This window comes from Grampus griseus, assembly GCF_964374135.1.
Source record: "Grampus griseus genome assembly, chromosome: 14".
In the NCBI taxonomy this organism is placed as follows: Eukaryota; Metazoa; Chordata; class Mammalia; order Artiodactyla; family Delphinidae; genus Grampus; species Grampus griseus.
This window is the reverse complement of record NC_139008.1, coordinates 75,158,239-75,184,129: the sequence shown is the minus strand read 5'-3', so window position 1 is coordinate 75,184,129 and position 25,891 is coordinate 75,158,239. Positions and strand designations below refer to the sequence as shown.

Here is a 25,891-nt window from a genome sequence, read left to right as displayed (position 1 = left end):
GTGAGCTCACAGCTGGTAGAACCAGCTCACAGGTGGCTTATCTTTGCCCTTGGTGGATGCCACATCCTTTCGTTCCTGCTTTCTCGGATTGGCCAGGGTAGGTTGGACACCCGCATTCTCTGCTCGAGGGTCTGTTGGAGGGGATGCCAGGGCGAAAGACAGTCTCTCTCATTGCTTTCTGAGCCTTTGCAGTCACCACCATTTGGTCCCCTTTTTATGTTTTGGGGGCCACTAGAGGAGGCAGCAGAGGAGGTGGGGAAGGAATTCAAGAAGTGCAAGCTCACGGACCCTTTGGAACCTGGGCCAGTTTGGTCGTGCAAAGAACCCATGGCAGAAGTAGCGGAAGTAGGACCTCTGGGCCTGAGTCATTAGGCAGAGACCTTTGCCTGGGGTTAGAGTGAAGCAAGAAGACACAGGTTCATATCCAAGGCTAATCTGTTCCCCATTCCTCAGATAGATGCTGTGAGCCAAAGGGAGGTACAGCACACTGGCTGGAGGGTCTGCCTACCTTGTGTGTTCTCTTTCTTTCTAATTTGAGCTCCAGACTAAGTCAACTAAGAATGAAGATTGAAGTCTCCATGGTAAACAAGGAGCTGGTTCTCTCTCTTATCAATGTGTTCTCTGCGAGGGAGGCTCGGCGCCTCTCTCGGATACAAGCCCTCTCTGATCTGGGCCTGGAATTCAAAGCAAACTGGCCAGACTCAGTGTCACTTTATCTGCTGCTGTTGAGATTGAACATATTACTGTAACCTTTGGCTTTGGAGGATCCATAATGATGCTGAGGGTCACAGACAACCAGCCTTCTGGCTGGGATTGTGCATTTTCACCATGGAAAGCAACCCAGGCGATGGTTCAGTAGAAACCTGCCAAATGTTCTCTCAGGCTCTTATCTCCAAGTGAGCCCAGGCCATCGAGCAGATGATATCGTTGGGACGAATGACAAAAACGTCTTAGGTTTTTTTTCCTCCCGGGCTCCTAAGGGTGTTTTTGAGGAGGAAGCTAAGTGATGAGCATTGTCTGCCATTCCCTCCAGTGCCTGGTCTTACGAGGGTGTGATGGTGTCTTCCAGATCGAAGCAAGGCCGAGATGGATCTGAAGGAGCTGAGTGAGTCGGTCCAGCAGCAGTCGGCCCCTGTGCCTCTCATCTCTCCCAAGCGGCAGATTCGCAGCAGATTCCAGCTAAATCTTGATAAGACGATAGAGAGTTGCAAAGCACAATTAGGTATGTCTCTCGGTTTGCTTACCTCATCATCATCATCATTACTCTTTTTAGGGAAACCACCCGGATGAAATTAAAGCCCCATCCTGGCTGCCTTTTTAGCAGCTGGTTTAACCTTGAGTTGTTTGTTCAACAAAAATAGATTTCTACTCATGGCAGAATATTTCAGATTTGCTTAGTTAATTGTTCAGAAGGGCTTTTTGAATTCCTCAGAGTGTATTCTTTGTGGCGGCCTGCCAACTCGAGGTGCAGGTTGTAAGAAAGTTTGGAAGCAGAAAGAGCCTCCTGAGCTTGCCTTTGTGCTTCCTCTCTGCTCACGTCAGTGTGTCCACTTCAGGGTCAAGTGTATCCCACAAGTGTCCAACACAAACCCTCCCCCTCCAGGCTAGGCCGCTTCCCCCTCGGCACATCCATCCTGCTTCTGTATCTGTCGCCTCCCTTCCTCTTCCCTGTGCTGCTGCTTTCTTACACTGCCTACCTGAGTCCTGTCCCAAAGGCTGAGCTCGGGCATCACCTCCTCCAGGAAGTCTCCCCTGACTGCCCTCCCCATCTGCCCTCCTTTGCTACTTCATGTCTCTGAAACATCAGTGGTTCCTTTGTGTGGTGGTATCCCTCCCAAACTAGACTGGAAGCTCCTTGAGGGCAGGGAGGTTGCCTTATAAGGATTTGCCTTCTCCAAGGTGTACTTGGTCTTATACACATAGTAATGCTCTGGAATATTTGTTGAATAGGTAAATAAAGCCAGGAAGGTATTTATAAAGAAGTAGGGGCCAGCTGGGTCTCAGGAGAGAAAGCCAGTCCAAGGTGAGGTTTACATGTCAGTGGTTTCTCTGGACCTTTGGGTGAGAAAAGAGTTATAGTTGGGAGTCATCCAGGCTGTCAGAGGAAAGCATTCCTTGCTGGGTTGCTTGTTTGGATGAAATTTTGTAGGCCATTTAGACACCCCTCTTGGGTCCTTCCATGCAGCTGGTCTAACTCCTTGGTTTATTACTGTTAATAAGAATTTTAATATTTCCATTTACCGAGGGCTTCCTATGCCCCATGCACTGTGCATAGATTGTCCTGGGAGGTCGATACTATTATCAACACCATTTTCAGGTGAAGAAACTGAGTCTCAGAGAGGTAGTTCATTCGTTCAGGGTCACACAGCTAATAAAAGCAGAGGAGCAGGATTTGAATTCATATCCTTTGGGCTCCAGTACCCAAGCTTTTCCTATCACATGTGTGGTCATGCTTGTCCTGGCATCCGACCATTAGTTAACAGTCGCATAAGCCCTAGGATCCAGAAGTTAAACCAGATCTGGGTTTTTGTGTTTTGATTCTTTCAGTTTTGACTGAGCCCTGGAGGAAGTTGGTATACTTCACTCATGATCCTGTGGGGCTGTTCATGGCTCTTACCCTTTTAAGAGTTTCCTTTCCGTGTGTCTGGGTCAGGATAGTGACCCCACTCACGACAACCGTTGCTCTAGAATGAGGGAAACACAGAGCTGATGGGGATTTCCTTTTCAAAATTTTAGGGTGTAGCATTATTTACCTACAGACGGATGACACCCATTCCCGAGAGCAGGAAACATAAATGGGTTAAATGGAACTGTTGTTAGAAATATACTTTTGCCCATTTTTGTCTGTATATGTATGAAACTCCTGCTGTTTTATCTTTTTCCCTTTTGATAGAGACATGGAAATGCATGACTTTCCTCTTGACTCCATTGCATGTAGAAAAACAATGCAAACACAATGACAGTTGACTCTGCCTCAGTTCAGGGAGCAAGATGGGGACCGGGCAGCTGGGTCACCTGTAGGCAGTGCTCCCCCACCTGAAGGGGCCAGTGGCTCTCAGCCCCAGCGAGCCTTGCAGGCCTGTGACCCGGAGAGGCCAGATCTTCTGCTGTTTCAGCACAAGCCCGCCATCTTGATTTCTGTGAAATCTCCTGATTTGTGAATTGGCCAGCAAGTTCTAAGTTTAAAGAAAAAAAAAAAAAAGCCAACGCATAACAAAATACCCGAAAGCATTGGGTCAAACCATTGCTTCCTACATAACACGTCTGCTTGCCAGATGTGGCGCACGGGCTATGAGTTTGCAACCTCCGCTTTAAGGCTTTGGTTTATTTCTTTGAGTCCTGGACACAAAGGGTAAAGGACTTTAACGGTTTGGGAATTTGTGGGAAGAGTGTTGGTGGCGAGTCAGGAGCCCAGGGTTCTGGTCTCGCTTCTCTGTCTTGGTTTTCTTTGTGTCCTAGAACAAGTGATTTCTCTGGGTCTCTATTTTCTAATCCGTAAAATGGATCTGTTTTAACAGCGCAGGTCTGGCATCCCTTCCCTTCCATCCCTCCCATTGTCAGTGTCCCAGTGAGTTATCCATAATGCAAAGACTGAGCTCTGGATAACTTCGAAATCCATGTTGTTTGGTCCCATGTCATCTTTGAATGTCAATAACTGAAACCCCTTGCAGACAAGTTCCATTTGTCGGCTGTCGCCAGCTGCAGCTTGAGCGCACTGCTAACCCCACCAGGCCCGTGTGATGCGATTTGCAATGTTTTTTTTTTTTTTATTCCAGCGTTGGGCGTGGAAAATGGTTGTGATTTTTTGGTCCTGCTCTTTATTTTGTGAGTACGCCACATGCTGGGTTTTCTTTTTGAATTTAGGCATAAATGAAATCTCAGAAGATGTTTATACGGCTGTAGAACACAGCGATTCTGAGGATTCCGAGAAGTCAGATAGTAGCGGTAGTGACTCTATCAGTGATGAGGAGCAGAGGTCCAAGAATGAGCCGGAAGATGCCGAAGACAAAGAGGATGCTCAGATGGACAAAGAGCCATCTGCTGTCCAAAAAAAGCCCAAACTGGCAAACCCCATGGAGACAAAAGAGGAGCTGGAAGTCAGCACGTCGCCAGCCAGCGAGAAAGCAGACCCAGGCTTGGCCAAGGAGAAGACGAGCCCTCAGCCCGACAAGGACTTTTCAGACAAAGCAAAACCCTTGCCTCATCCCACAAAGGATAAGCTGAAGGGAAAAGATGAGACGGATTCCCCAACAGTGCATTTGGGCCTGGACTCCGATTCAGAGAGCGAACTTGTCATAGATTTAGGAGAAGACCATTCTGGGCGGGAGGGTCGAAAAAATAAGAAGGAACCCAAAGAACCGTCTCCCAAGCAGGAGGGTAAGTGATTGTACCCGTTTCTGGTTTCTTGATTTGGTTTTAGAATGCCACCTTGCAATTTGTGTTATCTCAAGTCAGGTGACCCTCTCCCATCACAAAGGGTGGCGTAGCAAAGCTTGGATTGGCTCCAGGTCACCTAGCTAGTTACTGAGCTGGACCAGGACTTTTCACCTGCTCAGTACCCGATGTGGCTGATTTTGAGCACAGAAAAATAAGTCTCTTAGAAAGTAGTTGCTTCTAGCTGTTAGGTCTTTAGCCTCAGCAGCTTCTTTTCCAGTAGGCTCGCTCATTTCCCTAAAGTGTTTGTCAACATTTAGACATTTGACAAGGCTGAAATTGTTACAAGTGTTCAGTTGGAAAATCTTGATAAGTTTAGCCTCCCTTACCTCTCCTCACGCTGCCCAGGCATCTCAAAGTGCTTTTTCTTACCAGAACACAAGACCATTTGGGTAGGTGGCACCAGAACGCTGAGTTCTTGAGCCACTAGAAATCAGACGGGCATTGTAGGATGCTGCCTGAGTTGGTGTTCCGCGATTTGCGATTAACTGACGTGGGCCCAGGGTTTCTCAGCCTTGGCGCCGTTGACATTTTGTGCTGGATAATTCTTTGTCCTGTGCACTGGAGGATGTTTGGCAGCATCCCTGGCCTCTTCTTACTGGATGCTGGTAGCACTTGCCCAGTGGTGGCCATCAGAAATGTCTTGACATGGCCGGATGTCCCCTTGGGGGCAGAATCTCCCCCAGTTGAGAACCCCACTGCCTGAGCTCAGCAGTTCTCTGCCGCTGAACCAGTAGTGGCTGCCCTCAAACCTGCTGCAGCCCAGGCCTGTCGGCAAACCCTCCAGCAGGAACTTGGGAATGAGTTGAAGGATGTCCCTCCCACTGAAGAAGCAGTCAGCACATTTTTCAACTGGTTTGGCTAGTGGGTGGTGAGGGGATTCCGACAGGCCTGAGAAAGATAATGAAGAATTAATTAAGGGCTAGGAGAAACATGGCCCAAGGACACATTAGAGGTTGTAGCCATAAAACCTCATGGACTTTGTGAGTTACTTAAGGGAGTAGCCAGGTTTCATTTTTGACTATGCTTAACTTCTGACAGGAGCTAACGTCTGAGTTCTATATCCCCTGGGGATTTCTTAGGCTGGCTTGCTTAAAGCAAGAGGGGGATGGGCTTTGAGAATCTTTCCTCTGTGTTTGTATCAACGTGACCTGTTCTGGAACCTCAATTCCTGCAGTTCATCAAAAGAGGATGGAATGTCTCTCAATGGTACAAGGGAGGAAGAGAGAGAGGCAGTTGGGTGGGACAGGAAGGATGGCCCATCACACCATCCTTTAGAATTATGAATGGCATCTGAAAAATCCGATTCTTTTGTGGATTGGGGTTTGAGGGACAACCTCAAGTGTTGCAGAAAACAATAGGAGTAGCATTTATTCCACGAGGTTTGTGGGAATATTGGGGCACAGATGGTAGTGTTCCTGTGAATGATACATTTATGCTATTCCTCTCTTTCTGGAGTGGATCTTTTTTTTTTTTTGCGGTACGCGGGCCTCTCACTGTTGTGGCCTCTACCGTTGCGGAGCACAGGCTCCGGACGCACAGGCTCAGCGGCCATGGCTCACGGGCCCAGCTGCTCCGCGGCATGTGGGATCTTCCCGGACCAGGGCACGAACCTGTGTCCCCTGCATCGGCAGGTGGACTCTCAACCACTGAGCCACCAGGGAAGCCCTGGAATAGATCTTTTGATTGGTTGTGGTTTTTTGCCCCTTCCAGAAGGAATTTGTGACAAATTGATAAGAAACAAAATGAAAATCAAGAAATCAGTAAAAGATGAAGGTAGAATAGTGAGAGGTCTGGGGAAAATTTGTATACAAAAATACATACTGTTCCAGCCTTCAGAGTTAGCAAAGTTGGGCTTCCATTTTGACTCTGAGCTCCCTAGCAGTCAAAGCAAAAAGGGAAACATATGAGTCCCTGAAAAGATCTCATGTTTTCCTCCAAAATAAAAAGCATTCCAGTTGATTAAATGAAAGTGAGCTCTTCCTCCCACTGGTATCTGCAGGAAGTTTCTCCAGGAGTCCCCGAGTGTGTAGTGGACTTTTAAGCTGAAGATGTCTCTGAAACATAATTCAGAGTGGCTTCCCAGGGGTTGGGGCAAGACTGCTTAGTCTGAAATCCAGAGCCCCCCGATGGTGGTTTGGGTCTTGAAGAATCAGCTTCGTGTCAGTGATGTACTTTCACTTATGAGTTTATTAAGTGAAGGGCGTTTTGGAGAGTGCTTGGTGACCTCCAACTGACCTTCAGTTAGGAATGCGGCTTCTGCACAGTATATGAATCCTCAGATAGCAAAATGGCTTTTCTAGCTAGTGCTCTGAGAACAGAGGCCAAAGGAGCTCGCTTAACAACCTTTACTATGCTTACCCTGTAACATCAGTCATTTCCATCCTTCTCTTAAAAGTCGTTTTTTTAAGGTACAAGACGGTGACCAAAGTCTGGAATAAGTAGGTTAGTTTGATGGGGCCGCTTTTGGAGTGTTGGCCTCTAAGAAATTCACCCTTTTTGAGGCTACAGGTGATTATACACTCCCAATTTCTAGGACAAATGGAATTTTCCATGGCCTTTACCCCGCCTCCATAAACCATCAGAATCCTCTAGAAATTAAAATGTTTTAGTGTCTAAATGAAACCCCCCCCGCCCCCCCCCCCCCCAAGAGTGCTTCGAGCCTGGAAACTTTTCAGATTGCACACTCCTGTTTTTTTATTTGGGAAAGAGCTCCAGCCGTGACTCGTGCAGACTGGTTACCCATCTGCAAAGCCACCTGTTTACTTTTGCAAGACAGGAGAGAGAAAAGGACCTTTTTGCGGTTGCCCTTTGCCCAAGGAGGGACCAGGCTAGTTAATCAACCAGGACAATATATTTTTTGGTCACATGGCAGAAAAGGGAGGCATTAAAGTTGCTTCTGCAGGTTAGAAGCCCTGCCTGGGGGGACCCTCCCGGTGTGGGGCTTTTAGAAGGGCCAAGTTCAAAGCCACCTCTGCCCCTGGAAGGGGCAGGGGCTGTATCCGGTATCTGGCAGGTCATCCTGGGGAAGGATGGGGGCTCCTCACTGCAGGTAGAGCTCTTCTCCCAGCCCACCCTGTGTTCCTGCCCATGAACTTGGCTGGACTCTTCCCCAGAGGAGCAGGAGAGCCACCCAGGTGTGATAACCACCAAGAAGACACCCCCCCGCCCACCCCCGAGTCAGAAAAGTCAGCCTGTCTTTTCCTCTCACACTCCTTGGTTTCCCCAAACCCACAGTTTACTGAAAATCCCCCCTAGAATAATCAAGCCCATGCCTTTCCTGGGTGATAGAAATCTAAAAAAGACAGGTGTAATCCTTATTAAAGAGTTTGATGTCGAGGCACATTGTCAAGATCAAGGGTGCTGATTTGCACCCATGTTTTGTGTGTGAACTCTAGGGAATCCTCTCTGGGGGCAGGTTCACCTCTCCAGTGCCAGGGGCTGCTGCAGTGATTACTGACCACACACCCCTTTTATAGATGAGCACTCACGAGGTCACACCCCCTTCTACGCTGCTCAGTGCTTTTGGCTCTAACCTGCCTTCTTGCCAGCCCTCCTCACTGCCTGCCCTCACTTACCAAAATGCTGTCTATTCCTGAGCATGTCTTGGCTAAAGCTGTCCCCCTCCAAATTCTCCCTGCTGCCTGTTGAAATCCTACGCTCCACCCCCATAGCCCAGCTCCTCCCAGGAGACATACTCTGAAAGGCAGCTTTTTTCAAACTTGACTCCCTCGCATTCATTATTTTTGCCATTCCTAAGTCCTGCCTGTATAATTACAGACTTAATATTTTTATATGAAACAACAGCTCTTTAAAAAAAAAATAAAACTCAATTTTAGACTTAAACTTGACCACCACACAGTAGGTAAAACAGTATAGTGTGCTCTACATAAAAGACGCAACAGGAATAACTACAATCAAAACAAAAGCAAGGCATCTAAATTCTAGATAAATACCATTGTGCTGAGGAAGGTTCTGTCCTTGGGGTGGAATTCCCTTTAGTGTTAGGTGTCAAGGCTACCAGGACCACACCGAGACTGTTCTGAAGGGAATCAGAAGAGATTAAAGAAGATACTCTTCTTTTTGGGTCACTTATTGTTATTCAGTGCTTTGGCCTATGGGAAGCCGTCTGGTTCTTTGGGGTACATGCTTTCTAGGTTCCCTGGCCAAAGAAAGCGTTTCTCTTAATCTCCGGATTGACTTTGGCTGGGTCTTTCTCAAAGTGCTTACCCAACTTTAACTTTGTAAAACAAGATACTTGCAGTGATTCTGTTCATCCACTGCGTCGTCTACTAGTAGGTGAGCAACTTGAGGGCAGGGGCTGGGTCAGGTTGGCCTTAGTCCCCCAGATGCCTTGACATACGTCTCAGATGTGAGCAAGTGCACGGAACACAAGGGGGCTGGTGTTTTAAGATACGACATGCTGCCGAAGTGGCCTGAGTGTATTGTGTAAGTGCCCATTCACTGGGGGTCTTTGGCATGCTAGCCTCTGAAGGTCACCCAGAACTTGGTGGTGTAGAGACCCTGCAGGCCAGCCCGAGTCAAATCCACTTTTTGTTTGTTTGTTTTTTCACGCATTGGCTTTAGTCGTAGGTAAAGCTCCACCATCCACGACGGCGGGCAGCCAGTCTCCCCCCGAAACGCCGGTCCTCACCCGCTCTTCTGCCCAAACTCCCACGGCTGGTGTCACGGCCACCACCAGCACCACATCCACGGTCACGGCCCCGGCCGCCGCTGCCACAGGAAGCCCAGTGAAAAAGCAGAGGCCGCTTTTACCGAAGGAGACTGCCCCGGCCGTGCAGCGGGTCGTGTGGAACTCCTCAAGTAAGTTTCAAACGTCCTCCCAAAAGTGGCACATGCAGAAGATGCAGCGCCAGCAGCAGCAGCAAAACCAGCAGCAAAACCAGCAGCAAAACCAGCAGCCTCAGTCTTCCCAGGGGACGAGATATCAGACCAGACAGGCCGTGAAAGGTACCGAGCCTCCCCTTCTGCTCTCCGTGGCGCCCGGTCCCTTTTTGGCCACATGGACAGGAGAAAAATAATCGTTTTATTTTTTCAGTTCCCCTTGGTTTCCTGGTTACTGTATCCTGGAGGCCTCACACATTCCATTTGGCATTATTTTTAAAAATTGTTTTCCAACTTGCTTTGTACTTTTCTTTTTTCTTTTTTTTCTCATTTTATAAATACATGCATATGTTCTTCTTAGAAAGGGGTGAAGTAGACACATAGACACAAAAATGTGTTGTCCTGATTGATTTGCCATTTCATTCTCCACCCTTTCTCAGAGGTCACTGTTAACCGTAAGATCTTTTTTATGCATGTATGCATATATATTTATGTATATATGTGACTTCATAAAATATTACTTTTTTTTCTTTTTTCTTTTTTAAAACGTGAAAATGGTACCATACTTGCTTTTTTCCGTGCCCCCCCTCCCCCCATCAGCATGTTTTGGAGGTCTGTCCATGTCAGTACATACAGCTCTACCTTATTCTTTTGGACTGCTGCATAGTATTCCACAGTTTATTTAAAGTATTCCCCTACTGATGGACATACAGGTTGCTTCCAGTTTTTTTTCCTGTTGTAAGTAGTGCTGCAATGAATACCTTTGTTTAAGTTTCCTTGTGCACATCCATGAACCCCTGGACATTGTTTTGGAAAGAGTACAGTGTGAGAAGTTGTTAGCAAAGGTTACCTTAATAACTAGCGATTAACCTCACACACAAGAGGAGCAAGCGTCAAGAACCAGTTGCTGAAGTGCGGGATCATAGCTCCCGGCAGGAGGCTCCCTCTGGAGCTGATGGAAAGCTGAACCGTCTGATGGGTACCCGTTGGCCCAACTCTTGTGAGCACTGATGTAGAATCTTGTTCCCCTGGGAAACCTGCATCGAGATCCTTGAAGGTTGGGCTCCTTGATTGAAACTCTCACATGCTGAGTGCACCCCTGTGAGTAGGACTATTAAAAGAGTCGCAGCAGGACGTGGGGTTGAAGAGTAGCCAGTTCTTGAATTGGCTCCCGTTGAAACCCTTCAAAGATCGAGGGGAGGGCAGACTGAAAGATTGGACTCGCAGCATTGAAGTACAGCTGGATTGATCTCGCTGTTTGAAGAGTCGTTGGGACAGAACCGAGTCTAGGATATTTCATGTTGGGGTGACCAGTTCCGGTCTTCTGAATTCATCCCCCTTAAGCATAGTGAGCCTTCCCCAGGGGAATTTAGGTGCTGGCAAGAAGGAGCTCATTGATGGTGTGATTCTTAAATCCCAGATTATCTTGTCAGGGATGAGCAAAGCTGGCCACTAGTTAAAGTAGTAAAGACAGATTTCAATCAGCTCTTGACTATTGCAATAGGGCAAAAAGTCCAGCGTGAACTAAACATGTACACAGGGGACTGGGCGTTTTAAAGGGAGAATTCGGGAAAAGGGATGGGGGTGGGCAGAGGCTCTGAAGAGTCAGAAAGTGAAAATTTACATAAAGTGGGAAGGGGGTGTTGGTCCATTTGAAACATCTGGGTTTGCTAACTGGTACCTATTGAAGGTAGGCTCCGACCCTCCCACAGAGACTGGGAGATGGGCCCCATCATTAGGTGTTGGCTGGAATATATAGTCAGTTCATTCGGCAGCCTTGTGTTTTCTCAGTCAGGGACCTTAAGGGGGCAAGGGTCATCCTAGGGATGCAGCCTTGAGCTGTTAGAAAGTATATTCGTCTTTATAAACCAAGGTGGAAGCCTCGTTGAGAAAGAGCTCAGAGGAGCCTGGCTAGGGTTTGGCCAAGGAGAGAGTCTTTGTCACTTGAAAATAGAGAAACTCGCAGGGCGTTTGTCAGAGGCTCTGCTCCCCACCACAGTTTCCTACTGGGATGGCCTTCCCGCGGCAGTGGGATGACCAGGACACTTTGCTTTCCTAGCTGTCCAGCAGAAGGAGATCACGCAGAGCCCGTCCACCTCCACCATCACCCTGGTGACTAGCACCCAGTCGTCGCCCCTGGTTACCAGCTCGGGGTCCACGAGCACCCTCGCCTCTTCAGTAAGCGCAGACCTGCCCATCGCCACCGCCTCAGCAGATGTTGCCGCGGACATCGCCAAGTACACTAGCAAAGTGAGTGCCGGCGGGACGTGGGAGGGTTGGCTTCCCAACAGGAACCACTTGGGTCATGACCTTGCAGGTTTTAGAGGGTGCTTGGGAGGGAAAACCCTGCTTTTACTGAGGATCTCTCAGACCAGACTCTTCCATTTGGGGCTGATGTGGGGTGTAAGCAGAGAAATATAGAAAGGACTGACCCTTCCTCTGAGAGGACTTAGATTCTAAGAGGAAAATGACATAGAATCGAAATTACCCTTCGGCATTCAAGTCACTCATTGGGAACAGATTTTCCTTAAGCTGCTGAAGCAGATGACTGTCCTTCAGTTCACAACCGACCAAGGGGTTAGTTTGCATTTAGAAGCCGTGTGGGACAAAAGTGACAGAGGCTTAAACGCAAGCCTTGCAAGCTTCCATGCCTGCACTTAGATCTTTCTAGCAACCAGGGTGGACCGGGGAGTGATGGATTCCCTCCCGGACTCATGCACACTTCGGGCACATTCCTTGTCGAGCAGTGTGGTGAGCAGGCTCGCCTGCCGTCTGTTCACTCACGGGCACCCTCTCGGCGCAGGCTCGCTCTTCTCTCTCTCTCTCTCTCTCTCTCTCTCTTAAAGTTTATTTTATTGAGGTATACTTGATTTACAATGTTGTGTTAATTTTTACTCTATAGCAAAGTGATTCAGTTATTCTTTTCCATTATGGTGTATCACAGGATATTGATTATAGTTCCCTATGCTGTACAGTAAGACCTTGTTGTTTATTCTATATATTTATAACAGTTTGCATCTGCTAATCCCAAACTCCAGTCCATTCCTTCCCTGCTCCCTCTCTCTTAATTTGCCAAGTGCTTTTATGCTTACCGTTGAATTCAGGTGAATAAAAAGCCTGTAGCTCTCGGACTTCCCTGGCAGTCCAGTGGTTAAGACTCTGCGCTTCCACTGCAGGCCGTGTGGGTTCGATCCCTCGTTGGGGAGCTAAGATCCCTCATACTGCACCGTGCAGCCAAAAAGTAGGGGGGAAAAGAAAAGGCTTCAGTTCTCCTTGCTGTCAAATGAGAGTGCTCTGGAGTGATGTGCAGGTTCATGTCAGTAGACCACCTGGTAGTAAGAATAACCACCAGAAAGGCAGCTCCCTGGGAACAGGGTTTTATCTGTTCTGCTCATTGCTGGGGCTTAGAACAGTGTCTGGCACACAGCAGATGCTTGATACATAGTCGTCAAATGAAAGCATGTTGCTGCCTAACTAATTCTCATTATTGGGCTTCTTAGTATCATTAACTCTTTTTTAAAAAAATTATTATTAGTTATCTATTTTATACATATTAGTGTATACATGTCAATCCCAATCTTCCAGTTCATCACCCCCCCCAACCCCCACTTTCCCCCCTTGGTGTCCATACGTTTGTTCTCTACATCTGTGTCTCAATTTCTGCCCTGCAAACTAGTTCATCTGTACCATTTTTCTAGGTTCCACATATATGCGTTAATATACGATATTTGTTTTTCTCTTTCTGACTTACTTCACTCTCTATGACAGTCTGTAGATCCATTATATCTGTACAAATGACACTATTTAGTTCCTTTTTATGGCTGAGTAATATTCCATTGTACTACATCTTCTTTTTCCATTCGTCTGTTGATGGGCATTTAAGTTGCTTTCATGACCTAGCTATTGTAAATAGTGCTGCCATGAACATTGAGGTGCATGTGTCTTTTTGAACTGTGCTTTTCTCTGGGTATATGCCCAGTAATGGGATTGCTGGGTCATATGGTAATTTCTATTTTTAGTTTTTTGAGGAACCTCCATATTGTTCTCCATAGTGGCTGTATCAATTTACATTCCCACCAACAGTGCAAGAGGGTTCCCTTTTCTCCACACCTTCCCTCTACAGCATTTGTTGTTTGTAGATTTTCTGGTTATGCCCTTTCTAACTGGTGTGAGGTGATACCTTATTGTAGTTTTGATTTGCATTTCTCTAATAATTAGTGATGTTGAGCAGCTTTTCATGTGCTTCTTGGCTATCTGTATGTCTTCTTTGGAGAAATGTCTATTTAGGTCTTCTGCCCATTTTTGGATTGTGTTGTTTGTTTTTTTAATATTGAGCTGCATGAGCTGTTTATATATTTTGGAGATTAATCCTTTGTCCGTTGATTCGTTTGCAAATATTTTCTCCCATTCTGAGGGATGTCTTTTCGTCTTGTTTGTAGTTTCCTTTGCTGTGCAAAAGCTTTTAAGTTTCATTAGGTCCCATTTGTTTATTTTTGTTTTAATTTCCATTACTCTAGGAGGTGGATCAAAAAAGATCTTGCTGTGATATATGTCAAAGAGTGGTCTTCCTATGTTTTCCTCTAAAAGCTTTATAGTGTCCAGTCTTACATTTAGGTCTCTAATCCATTTTGAGTTTATTTTTGTGTATGGTGTTAGGGAGTGTTCTAATTTCATTCTTTTACATGTAGCTGTCCAGTTTTCCCAGCACCACTTATTGAAGAGACTGTCTTTTCTCCATTGTATATCCTTGCCTCCTTTGTCATAGATTAGTTGATCATAGGTGTGTGGGTTTATCTCTGGGCTTTCTGTCCTGTTCCATTGATCTATATTTGTTTTTGTACCAGTACCATACTATCTTGATAACTGTAGCTTTGTAGTATAGTCTTGAAGGTCAGGGAGTCTGATTCCCCCAGTTCCGTTTTTTTCCCTCAAGGCCGCTTTGGCTATGTGGGGTCTTCTGTGTCTCCATACAAATTTTAAGATTTTTTGTTTTACTTCTGTAAAAAATGCGATTGGTAATTTGATAGGGATTGCATTGAATCTGTAGATTGCTTTGGGTAGTATAGTCATTTTTACAATATTGATTCTTCCAATCCAAGAACATGGTATATTTCTCCATCTGTTTGTATCATCTTTAATTTCTTTCATCAGTGTCTTATAGTTTTCTGCATACAGGTCTTTTGTCTCCCTAGGTAGGTTTATTCCTAGGTATTTTATTCTTTTTGTTGCAGTGGTAAATAGTGTTACTTTAATTTCTCATACAGGTTTTTCATCATTAGTGTATAGGAAAGCAAGAGATATCTGTGCTTGAATTTTGTGTCCTGCAACTTTACCAAACTCATTGATTATCTCTAGTAGTTTTCTGGTGGCATCTTTAGGATTCTGTATGGATAGCATCATGTCATCTGCAAACAGTGACAGTTTTACTTCTTCTTTTCCAGTTTGTATTCCTTTTATTTCTTTTTCTTCTCTGATTGCCGTGGCTAGGACTTCCAAAACTATGTTGAATAATAGTGGTGAGAGTGGACATCCTTGTCTTTTTCCTGATCTTAGAGGAAATGCTTTCAGTTTTTCACCATTGAGAATGATGTTTGCTGTGGGTTTGCCGTATATGACCTTTATTATGTTGAAGTAGTTTCCCTCTATGCCCACTTTCTGGAGAGTTTTTATCATAAATGGGTGTTGAATTTTGTCCAAAGCTTTCCTCCATCTATTGAGATGATCATATGGTTTTTATTTTCCAGTTTGTTAATATGGTGTATCACATTGATTGATTTGCGTATATAGAAGAATCCTTGCATCCCTGGGTTAAATCCCACTTGATCATGGTGTATGATCCTTTTAATGTGGTGTTGGATTCTGTTTGCTAGTATTTTGTTGAGGATTTTTGCATCTGTATTCATCAGTGATATTGGTCTGTAATTTTCTTTTTTGGTAGTATCTTTTTCTGGTTTTGGTATCAGGGTGATGCTGGCCTCATAGAATGAGTTTGGGAGTGTTCCTTCCTCTGCAATATTTTGGAAGAGTGTGAGAAGGATGGGTGTTAGCTCTTCTTTAAATGTTTGATAGAATTCACCTGTGAAGCCATCCGGTCCTGGACTTTTGTTTGTTGGAAGATTTTTAATTACAGTTTCAATTTCATTGCTTGTGATTGCTCTGTTCACATATTCTCTTTCTTCCTGGTTCAGTCTTGGAAGGTTATACCTTTGTAAGAATTTGTCCATTTCTTCTAGGTTGTCCATTTTATTGGCATAGAGTTGCTTGTAGTAGTCTCTTAGGATGCATTGTATTTCTGAGGTGTCTGTTGTAACTTCTCCTTTTTCACTTCTAATTTTATTGATTTGAGTCCTCTCCTTTTTCTTGATGAGTCTAATGGTTTATCAATTTTGTTTATCTTCTCAAAGAACCAGCTTTTAGTTTTATTGATCTTTGCTATTGTTTTCTTTGCTTCTATTTCATTTATTTCTGCTCTGCTCTTTATGATTTCTTTCCTTCTTCTAACTTTGGGTTTTGTGTGTTCTTCTTTCTCTAGTTCCTTTAGGTGTAAGGTTAGGTTGTTTATTTGAGATTTTTCTTGTTTCTTGAGGTAGGCTTGTATAGCTATAAACTTCCCTCTTAGAACTGCTTTTGCTGCATCCCATAGATTTTTTTTTTTTTTTTTTAATGCGGTACGTGGGCCTCTCACTGTTGTGGCCTCTCCCATTGCGGAGCACAGGCTCCGGATGCGCAGGCTCAGCGGCCATGGCTCACGGGCCCAGCCGCTCCACGGCATGTGGGATCTTCCCAGACTGGGGCACGAACCTGTGTCCCCTGCTTCGGCAGGCGGACTCTCAACCACTGCGACACCAGGGAAGCCCCATCCCATAGATTTCGGATTGTTGTCTTTTCATTGTCATTTGTCTCTAGGTATTTTTTTATTTCCTCTTTGATTTCTTCAGTAATCTCTCGGTTATTTGGTAATGTATTGTTTAGCCTCCATGTGTTTGTGTTTTTTATGTTTTTTTTCCTGTAATTGATTTGTAATCTCATAGCGTTGTGGTCAGAAAAGATGTTTGATATGATTTAAACTTTCTTAAATTTACTGAGGCTTGATTTGTGACCCAAGATGTGATATGTCCTGGAGAATGTTCCATGTGCACTTGATAAGAAAGTGTAATCTGCTGTTTTTGAATGGAATGTCCTCTAAATATCAATTAAATCTATCTGGTCTATTGTGTCATTTAAAGCTTGTGTTTCCTTAGTAATTTTCTGTTTGGATGATGTGTCCATTGGTGTAAGTGAGGTGTTAAAGTCCCCCACTATTATTGTGTTACTGTCGATTTCCTCTTTTAGAGCTGTTAGCAGTTGCCTTATGTATTGAGGTGCTCCTATGTTGGGTGCATATATATTTATAATTGTTATATTTTCTTCTTGGATTGATCCTGTGATCATTATGTAGTGTCCTTCCTTGTGTCTTGTAATATTCTTTATTTTAAAGTCTATTTTATCTGATATGAGTATTGCTCCTCCAGCTTTCTTTGGATTTCCATTTGCATGGAATATCTTTTTCCATCCCCTCACTTTCAGTCTGTATGTGTCCCTAGGTCTGAAGTGGGTCTCTTGTAGACAGCATATATATGGGTCTTGATTTTGTATCCATTCAGCGAGCCTGTGTCTTTTGGTTGGAGCATTTAATCCATTCACGTTTAAGGTAATTATTGATGTGTATGTTCCTATTACCATTTTCTTAATTGTTGCGGGTATGTTTTTGTAGGTCCTTTTCTTCTCTTGTGTTTCCCACTTAGAGAAGTTCCTTTAGCATTTGTTGTAGAGCTGGTTTGGTGGTGCTGAATTCTCTTAGGTTTTGCTTGTCTGTAAAGCTTTTGATTTCTCTATCAAATCTGAATGAGATCCTTGCTGGATAGAGTAATCTTGGTTGTAGGTTCTTCCCTTTCATCACTTTAAATATGTCATGCCACTCCCTCTGGCTTGTAGAGTTTCTGCTGAGAAATCAGCTGTTAACCTTATGGGAGTTCCCTTGTATGTTATTTGTCGTTTTTCCCTTGCTGCTTTCAATAATTTTTCTCTATCTTTAATTTTTGCCAATTTGATTACTGTGTCTTGGCATGTTTCTCCTTGGGTTTATCCTGTATAGGACTCTCTGTGCTTCCTGTACCTGGATGGCTGTTGCCTTTCCTATGTTAGGGAAGTTTTCGACTATAATCTCTTCAAATATTTTCTCGGGTCCTTTCTTCTGCGACTCCTATAATGCGAATGTTGTTACCCAGAGGTCTCTTAGGCTGTCTTCATTTCTTTTCATTCTTTTTATTCTGTTCCGCAGCAATGAATTCCACCATTCTGTCTTCCAGGTCACTTATCCGTTCTTCTGCCTCAGTTATTCTGCTATTGATTCCTTCTAGGTATTTTTCATTTCAGTTATTGTATTGTTCATCTCTGTTTGTTTTGTTCTTTAATTCTTCTAGGTGTTTGTTCTTTAATTCTTCTAGGTCTTTGTTAAACATTTCTTGCATCTTCTCGATCTTTGCCTCCATTCTTTTTCCGAGGTCCTGGATCATTTTCACTGTCATTATTCTGAATTCTTTTTCTGGAAGGTTGCCTATCTCCACTTCATTTAGTTGTTTTTCTGGTGTTTTATCTTGTTCCTTCATCTGGTACATAGCCCTGTGCCTTTTCATCTTGTCTATCTTTGTGTGAATGTGGCTTTTGTTCCACAGGCTGCAGGATTGTAGTTCTTGCTTCTGCTGTCTGCCCTCTGGTGGATGAGGCTATCTAAGAGGCTTGTGCAAGTTTCCTGATGAGAGAAACTGGTGGTGGGTAGAGCTGGCTCTTGCTCTGGTGGGCAGAGCTACGTAAATCTTTAATCCACTTGTCCGCTGATGGGTGGAGTGGGTTCCCTCCCTGTTGGTTGTTTGGCCTGAGGCGACCCAACACTGGAGCCTACCTGGCTCTTTGGTGGGGCTAATGGTGGAGTCTGGGAGGGCTCACGCCAAGGAGTATTTTCCAGAACTTCTGCTGCCAGTGTCCTTGTCCTCACGGTAAGACACAGCCACCTCCTGCCTCTGCAGGAGACCCTCCATCACTAGCAGGTAGGTCATGTTCAGTCTCCTATGGGATCACTGCTCCTTGCCCTGGGTTCTGATGCGCGCACTACTTTGTGTGTGTGCTCCAAGACTGGAGTCTCTGTTTCCCCCAGTCCTGTCGAAGTCCTGCAGTCAAATCCCGCTAGCTTTCAAAGTCTGATTCTCTAGGAATTCCTCCTCCCGTTTTCAGACCCCCAGGTTTGGAAGCCTGAGGTGGGGCTCAGAACCTTCACTCCAGTGGGTGGATTTCTGTGGTATAAGTGTTCTCCAGTTTGTGAGTCACCCCTCCAGCAGTTATGGGATTTGATTTTATTGTGAGAGCGCCCCTCCTACCGTCTCACTGTGGCTTCTCCTTTGTCTTTGGATGTGGGGTATCTGTTTTGGTGAGTTCCAGTGTCTTTCTATCCTCAGTAACTCTTAATAGTAGCTAATGACAATAATGTAAGAGTATTTAGTAAATTACTAAGTAGGCAATAATAATACTTGACTCTTTAGTAATGAGTAAATTACTAATTAGTTACCAGTGGGTAAACTATTCAAGTTGATAGAATGGGTGACAAGAGTTGAGGATAGTTATTTCTAGACTTCTTGAAGTCTCATGATAGGAGTTGCTTTATTATTGAGTGTGAAAGGTAGAACCTTTTCTTTTAGTTCTAGATGGCGAGAGTGGTATATATAATTTTCTACTCATGAATTTCTGTTGGTCATTTTCTTTTTATTCTATCTAGGTGTATTATCTATTGCTACATAACAAATCACTACAAAACTTAGCAACTTAAAACCACACACGTTCATCTCACAGTTTCTGTGGGTGTCGAGTCCAGGCTTGGCTGGGCTGGGTCCCCTGTTTCAGGACCTCTGGCAGGCTGCCTCCAAGGTGTCTGCTGGGGTTGGGGTTTCATCTGAAGATGAAGTGGGGAAGGATCCACTTCCAAGCTCACTTAGGTGGTTGTGGGCAGGATTCACTCCCTTGAGGGCTCTTGGACTGGGGGCCTCAGTTCCCGGCTGGCCGTTGGCTGGCGTCTACCCTCAGTCCCTTTCCCTGTGGCCTGCCCAGCGTGGCGGCTTGCTTCATGACAGCAAGGGGTAGAGAAAGCCTGCTAGCAAGATGGAAGTCACAGTCTTAGTAGGTGATCACGGAAGTGACGGACTGTTACCTCTGCCATGTTCCGGGGGTTAGAAGCAGGTCACTAGGCCAGCCCGTGCTTGGAGGGGATTACAGCAGGGCACAAAGCCCGGAGGGCTGAGGTCACGGGGGGCCTTCTCAGAGTGTCTGTCACACTAGGTAGGATGATACTAGCAGGAGCCAGTGTCTGCATGGCATTGACTCTGGCCCAGACACTGTCCCAAGCACGTTTTATATGTTCCTTACTCAATCTTTATGACAGGTTGATGAGGACCGTACCGTTAAGCACACCTATTTTATAGATGAGAAAACTAAGACCTGGCGAGGCCACACAGCTTGTCCAGGGTCACATAATCAGTGAATGTGCAAGCTGGCGTTGGATGGTCGCCGCCAGGATCTAGTGAGTGTGCTCTTAACCTGCCTTTGAGCTGACTTGTGAATTCACACCAAGCCTGCTGAGCACAGCTGTCCAGTGTCCACACACTGATTGTCCTTACATGTGGCTTTTTCAAGCAACTCCGCTTCTTGGGGGTAACTTTGTCTCTTATTTAGTATTTCTGCCCTCTTTTGAATAAAACACGAGAATTGTTACAGAGTCCCCGAGTTTCAGAACAGGAAGGATTCAAGTATTAGTTACTTATTACCATCCTCAGCGTTTCTTACCTGTTCATCACCTTGAACTAGTATCGACTTAGTATTCTTATTTAAATTGACTTAACTAGTTGAAATAAAATGAAGTCTATTGTTATAAAGCAGAAACTAACACACCCTTGTAAAGCAGTTATACCCCAATAAAGATGTTAAAAAAAAAATGTAACTCAAATAAAGATGATAAAACACACACACACACAAAAATGAAGTCTAACCTCACCAGATCCTGTTCTTTGTCAAGGCTTGAAGCTTAAGTCCATCTTCCTTTTGTTAAAGAGAGAGATTATGAGGAAAGTGTTAAAGACATAATGGCACCAAACGGAGCCTTTCTTCCTAATGTGATCTGTTGTAGGATTGCAAGAAAATTGAAACGGGGTAATTTTTAAAATTACTGATTTAAGAAAATGTCTGGTATTGCCCAAATGGCTTCTTGTTCTGCTTGCAATTGATTTGACTTTTTGTATCACCTTCCATTGATTTGGTCCAAGTTGTCTATTTACAGAAGAGAAAACTGAGGATGCTTTGCGGCTCTGGCTAGTGGTTTGCAGCAAACCAGTGTTCTCAGCTCCTGCAGCCACTTCTGTTCCATCCCCTACTGTTGCCCCCTTCACTCTTAGAGCAAAATTGAAGAATGAACTTTTTGACAGACGTTTTCTTTGCAGCTAAGAAAATGAACACAGTGACATAGTTTTGTAGCTGATGAACTTTCTTGTGTCTGAGGTGACCCAGAGTTGAAGACCCAGATTTGTGTGTTTTGGCAGAAGGGCTCTTTGTTGGCTTCTTTGCTATATTTGGAAGTAAGAATGAAGGTCAGTCCGCAAATTCATGATTTCTTTAAAATGGAATGTAACTATGGCATTAGTAAAGGATTGAATTTCATCCACTTTCTGAAGTTTTCTTGTAAAGCAATTTTGTTTTAATATTTTAAATGGATGTGGGTAAGGAGGCCCATACAGAGTGACTGACCATAAAGCACGAAGTGTTTTTTTTGTGTGTGTGTGGTACGCGGGCCTCTCACTGTTGTGGCCTCTCCCGTTGCGGAGCACAGGCTCCGGACGCGCAGGCTCAGCGGCCATGGCTCACGGGCCCAGCCGCTCCGTGGCATGTGGGATCTTCCTGGACCGGGGCATGAACCTGTGTCCCCCGCATCGGCAGGCGGACTCTCAACCACTGCCCCACCAGGGAAGCCCAAGCACAAAGTGTTTTTAATGGCAGGGTCCCCCTGTGGCACCTGCAACAAGCTGGGGGCGGAAATCTCAACAGATAATTTATTCATTTTCCTCCCATTTTGGGGTGAATTGGGGGTTACTCTTTTGGGGGTTGGGAACAGTTTTGCAGTTACATGTTCACGTGAATTAATTTTTCTGTGAAAATGAGACAAACAGGTATTTCTTTAGGAACCACACTGAATTGTGGTTCAGAACCTGCCCACTCTTCCTCAGCAGGTACCGAACCACAGTCTTCTTGTGGTTTTCTCATTTAATCCTTTTGCGTACCTACAAGGGGGGCACTGTTATTATCCTTGTTTTATACATGAGGAAACCGAGGCTCAGAGTTGTGGATGAGAAGATGTAACAGTGAGAACAGATCTCGGGCATCAGATGTGAAGGTGCTGTTTGTCCTGCCTTCTTACTGAATTGGAACAAACTAAAGCACAGGGGGTCCTTGGCAGCGGCCAGGCCAGATCTGAGACCTAGTTTCGTCTCCTGTCCCCTCCTCTTCCTCCTGTGATGTGGGAGGTCAGTGGCCAAGTGGCAGATAGAAGAGAAACCCACCCTGCAAACACATTCCGTCAGCAGCCACCTGGGTGCCTGCTGCGTGGACGTGAGCTGTTGCCACAGACTTGCTGATGCCCTCAGGGGTCAAATAGTTAAAGAAAAGGAAGATGGGAAAGAAACTGGAAAGGCAGTGGATGCCCCGACCAAAAGCATTAAAATAGCAAACCAGCTAGATCTACACAGTGGACCATATTATTCATCCCTAAAAAGGAAAACAGCACAGACAGATCTTGAAAACTTTCTGCGAAGTCGAAGGCAGTCACAGAGGACCAAGTATTGTGTGAGTCCCACATATATGAAATGATCTAGATTCTATCTAGAGACAGAAAAGCAGATTTGTGGTTATCAGAGGCTGGGGGGTGGTAATGTGGTTATTGCGGGGTGAAGGCTCACGGGGAGCAGAGTTTCTTTTTGGGGTAATGAAGAGGTTCTGAAATTGATTGTGGTCATGGATGTACAACACCGAATGGACTAAAAGCCATTAAATTGTACATAGTAAATGGGTGAATTGTATGGTATATGAATATCTCAGTAAAATGATAGTTTTTTTAAGGAGAAACAGTTTTAAAAAACCAACAGCAACAAAACAGTCTCTCCCTTGAGCCCACTGTGCTGGCCAAACCATCTTGGGGCCAAATTCATCCTCCCCACTTTAACCTGTGGCTATACATTAGCTTTATGGCTGTGAACTACTCCCATGATATGGCACAGGGAACTCGTGGGTGATTCCTACCCTGCCTGGTTCGTACCAGGCTCTCAACCTTGGCACTAGGGACACGTGGGGCTGGATAACTTTGTTGCAGGGGCCCTTCTGAGCACGGTAGGGTGTTTTGAGCATCCCTAGCTTCCACCACCTCGATGCCATCAGCACCCCTCTCCCCCTCCCCCACCAGCCATGACAACCAAAAATGCTCAGTGTCCCAGGATGGACAAAATCACCCCCAGCGGAGAAACCACTGCTTTATGCAGATAAATTTTAGATGTATGTCATCTAGAAAAAGCCTCAGGGAAGCGATCACCTGAATCATTTCTGTTTTTATCTTTCAGATGATGGATGCAATAAAAGGCACAATGACGGAAATATATAACGACCTTTCTAAAAACACTACTGGAAGCACAATAGCCGAGGTCAGAGATGACACATTCAGTTCCCTATTTGCTAAGAGTGTTTTATGGGCTGCTGTAGGGGCACCGTGAAGAAGCGTCTCTGGAAATCCCTCTCGGGTCCTGTCTCTGGTCACAGGCTCGCTCTGCTGATGGGGGTTTGTGGTGAGGGTATTTCTTCACTTTGCTAGGAAGCTGGCGCTCTGCAGACACACCCTGCTCTGTGCAATCACTTCACTTCTACTCATACAGCCAAAACCAGAGCTTGAGTTGTTATTCCGCTGGTGAGACTGGACAGTAGTGCTTTTGACCCCATGTAAAATTGGATCCTTCATCTTCTCCCAAAGTTTGGACTTTTTTATACAGGTGATCCCTGTTGTCCAGGAATGTGTATCCCCAGCCTCCTTAATTTAGGCGATTGCTTAGAGAAGAGCGTGGTTAAAACTTTGAAATGTCCACTTAGGAAGTGACCATTTATTTAAAAAAAAAAAAAGCCTCCCTGAATTTCCCTCCCAGGCTAATTCCCTGCAAGCCCGATGCAAACAGGTCACCACGGGAAATGACAATGGCAGGACTTCTAGAGGTCATTGAAAGTCATGATGGAAAACTGGGGGGAGTCACATGCAGAGCCATTGACGACCTGGCAGGGTGAGGCTGGCACCCAGACGAAGAGGAAAAAATCTCCAGGAAGGTGTCCCTATAGGCCTTCAACAGAGAACCGCACGAATGTAAAGGTTTCAGGGAGGTCCCAAGAGAAATGGTGAATCTCCTGGGGTATTTTTGCTAATGTGACCCTCCTGATGATTGTGCTGGGACGTCAAACAAGAACTTAGAAAAACTTCCCCATCCTCACCCCCACCTGCTACCATACTTCGTTCCTTTTTGTTCATTTTAACTGGCGTGGAGTGGAAAGTATTGGATCCGTAATGTCTCACCTGAAACCTTGGGTCCAGATACGTGCCAGAATTTTCCAGATTTTAATGAGGTAATATGCAGCCCCCTCCCACGATTAGATACAGTGTTTTCTGCAGTGAAACAGTAATTGTTCCCACCGTGTTTGATAAATGAGGATTTCTCAACTTGACGTTTGTGCTTCGCTGTGGTGAGGGCCGTCCTGTCCATCTGGGACGTTTAGCAGCATCTCTGGCCTCTACCCCCCGGGATGCCAGAAACAACCTGTAATGTCTCCAGGCACTGCAGTGTCGTGGAGGGAGGGAGGGGGGCAAAAATCATCCCAGTTGAGAACCTGTCAACAGCCTTGTATCAGTTCACATTGGGTTTACATTTTCCTTCCTCCAAACGAATTTGGCTCCCAATTTACTCCTACCCCCCAAAATGCCCTGTGGTTTCCAGAAATGTTAAGCTCTGGACTTTGAAGAGGATGATCATGCCACCCCTGTGCCCAAAATCTTAGGTAAGAGATACAATAAAGCTTGTTTTCATTTGGTTTTGTTTCATGTTTTAGACCAAAATCCTCCTCAAACCTGTGGCGTACTATTTATCATGAAGACCTGGTCTTCTTTTCTTACTTTAAGTGGCTTTTCCTAGAGCATTTCTTGGAAAAGACAGCCGACCCATATTTGGCTTTTTGGAGCAGAAGTTCTTCCGAATTTGGGTTAACCCACTGGCGCCCACCTCTCTTACTGCAGCTGTGGGGAGGCCAGCACAGGCTGCTCTCTCTTTGCCTCAGCACATGACGTTAACCCTGTAATGAGAGCTGGAGCTTCCGAGCCCTGTTGGTAGAAGGCACCCAGGTGCACTTTGTAAGAACTCTTTCTCTCTCCTTACAGATTCGCAGGCTGAGGATTGAGATAGAGAAGCTCCAGTGGCTGCACCAGCAGGAGCTCTCAGAAATGAAACACAACTTGGGTAAGTCCTGCTGACTTGGTCTGCACTGTGGAAGGTTCTGGATGTGAGCTTCTTGGCACCTCTGCCGTTTGACCCAGATGTGAATTGAATCAAAAGTAGGGCAGGGGGATGCACCACTGGTTGGGAGACCACAGCATCCTGGAGAGTCTGACCTGGAGAAACCAGATATGAAGGATGGAGCTGGAGGGCACCCTCCTTTTCCTCTTTTCAGAATACCAACACCAGCAACAAGGTCATCACGACAGCCTTGGTAGCAGCTCCTGCGTATGAGCTCTGACCTTGTTCCAGCAACCGGCTGAAGTTTTCACGAATTAGCTAGTTCTCACAGAGACCCTTCTGATAAAAAGGGGTCTGTTATTTCCAGCAGAAACTGAGGCACAGACACGTGCAAACTCACACAGCTGTAGTTCACGTCTGGGCGCTGTGACTCCAGACTTTCCTCCTTGTAACCACCGACCGTCAGGCATCTTAAAGTTTCAGATGCTTCCTGTGTGCCCCACGTCATGGCGAGGGCGTTGGTCCATGGATTGTAGATAAGATTGATGTTTCGCTTACTGCTCTGTGGGTATATTGTAAAAGGGTCTCCCCCCAAAGGCAGAGCAGTTTCTTTCAGACCCTTGAGTAGTACCAGCCTCAGAGTCAGAACGCTGGCAACCGGGAGGTTCTGTTAGGGAGGCAGACCCGGGGGGGGGGGGGCGGGGGGCGGTGCCCACCTGCTTGCAGGTGATACTTGTTTAAATCACGCAAACTCCAGTCCTTTGGAAGCCTACCAGGAAAGCCCCCACCCTGCTCCTTCCCTTGTTGCCAGGAGGGAAGTTTATTGGAATGTTGTCACTTCTTCCTGTTTTTCTTGTAAAGTCAAGGAATCTATTTTTATGCAGAATCGTTTCATTTAAAAATAGTGGCCACACAGTTGAAAAAATACATGTGGGCTGGACAGAGCTTGTCATGGTTGGCAGGCTCCTAGTTGGAAATGTTGTGTCTGGATACAAGTGCTTTTTTGT

At 45.5% G+C, this 25,891-nt stretch overlaps 1 protein-coding gene across 1 annotated transcript in view; it reads left to right on the top strand.

The window, feature by feature from the left end:
- The window catches only part of ZMYND8 (zinc finger MYND-type containing 8), a 123,218-nt gene that overhangs the window by 87,177 nt on the left and 10,150 nt on the right, over positions 1 to 25,891 (top strand). The window contains exons 13-18 of the mRNA XM_082670746.1: positions 1,070 to 1,222; positions 3,865 to 4,377; positions 9,022 to 9,258; positions 11,339 to 11,529; positions 22,962 to 23,042; positions 24,809 to 24,887. Coding sequence (XP_082526872.1) covers positions 1,070 to 1,222; positions 3,865 to 4,377; positions 9,022 to 9,258; positions 11,339 to 11,529; positions 22,962 to 23,042; positions 24,809 to 24,887 — 1,254 coding nt within the window. The remainder of the gene's footprint in view (positions 1 to 1,069; positions 1,223 to 3,864; positions 4,378 to 9,021; positions 9,259 to 11,338; positions 11,530 to 22,961; positions 23,043 to 24,808; positions 24,888 to 25,891) is intronic.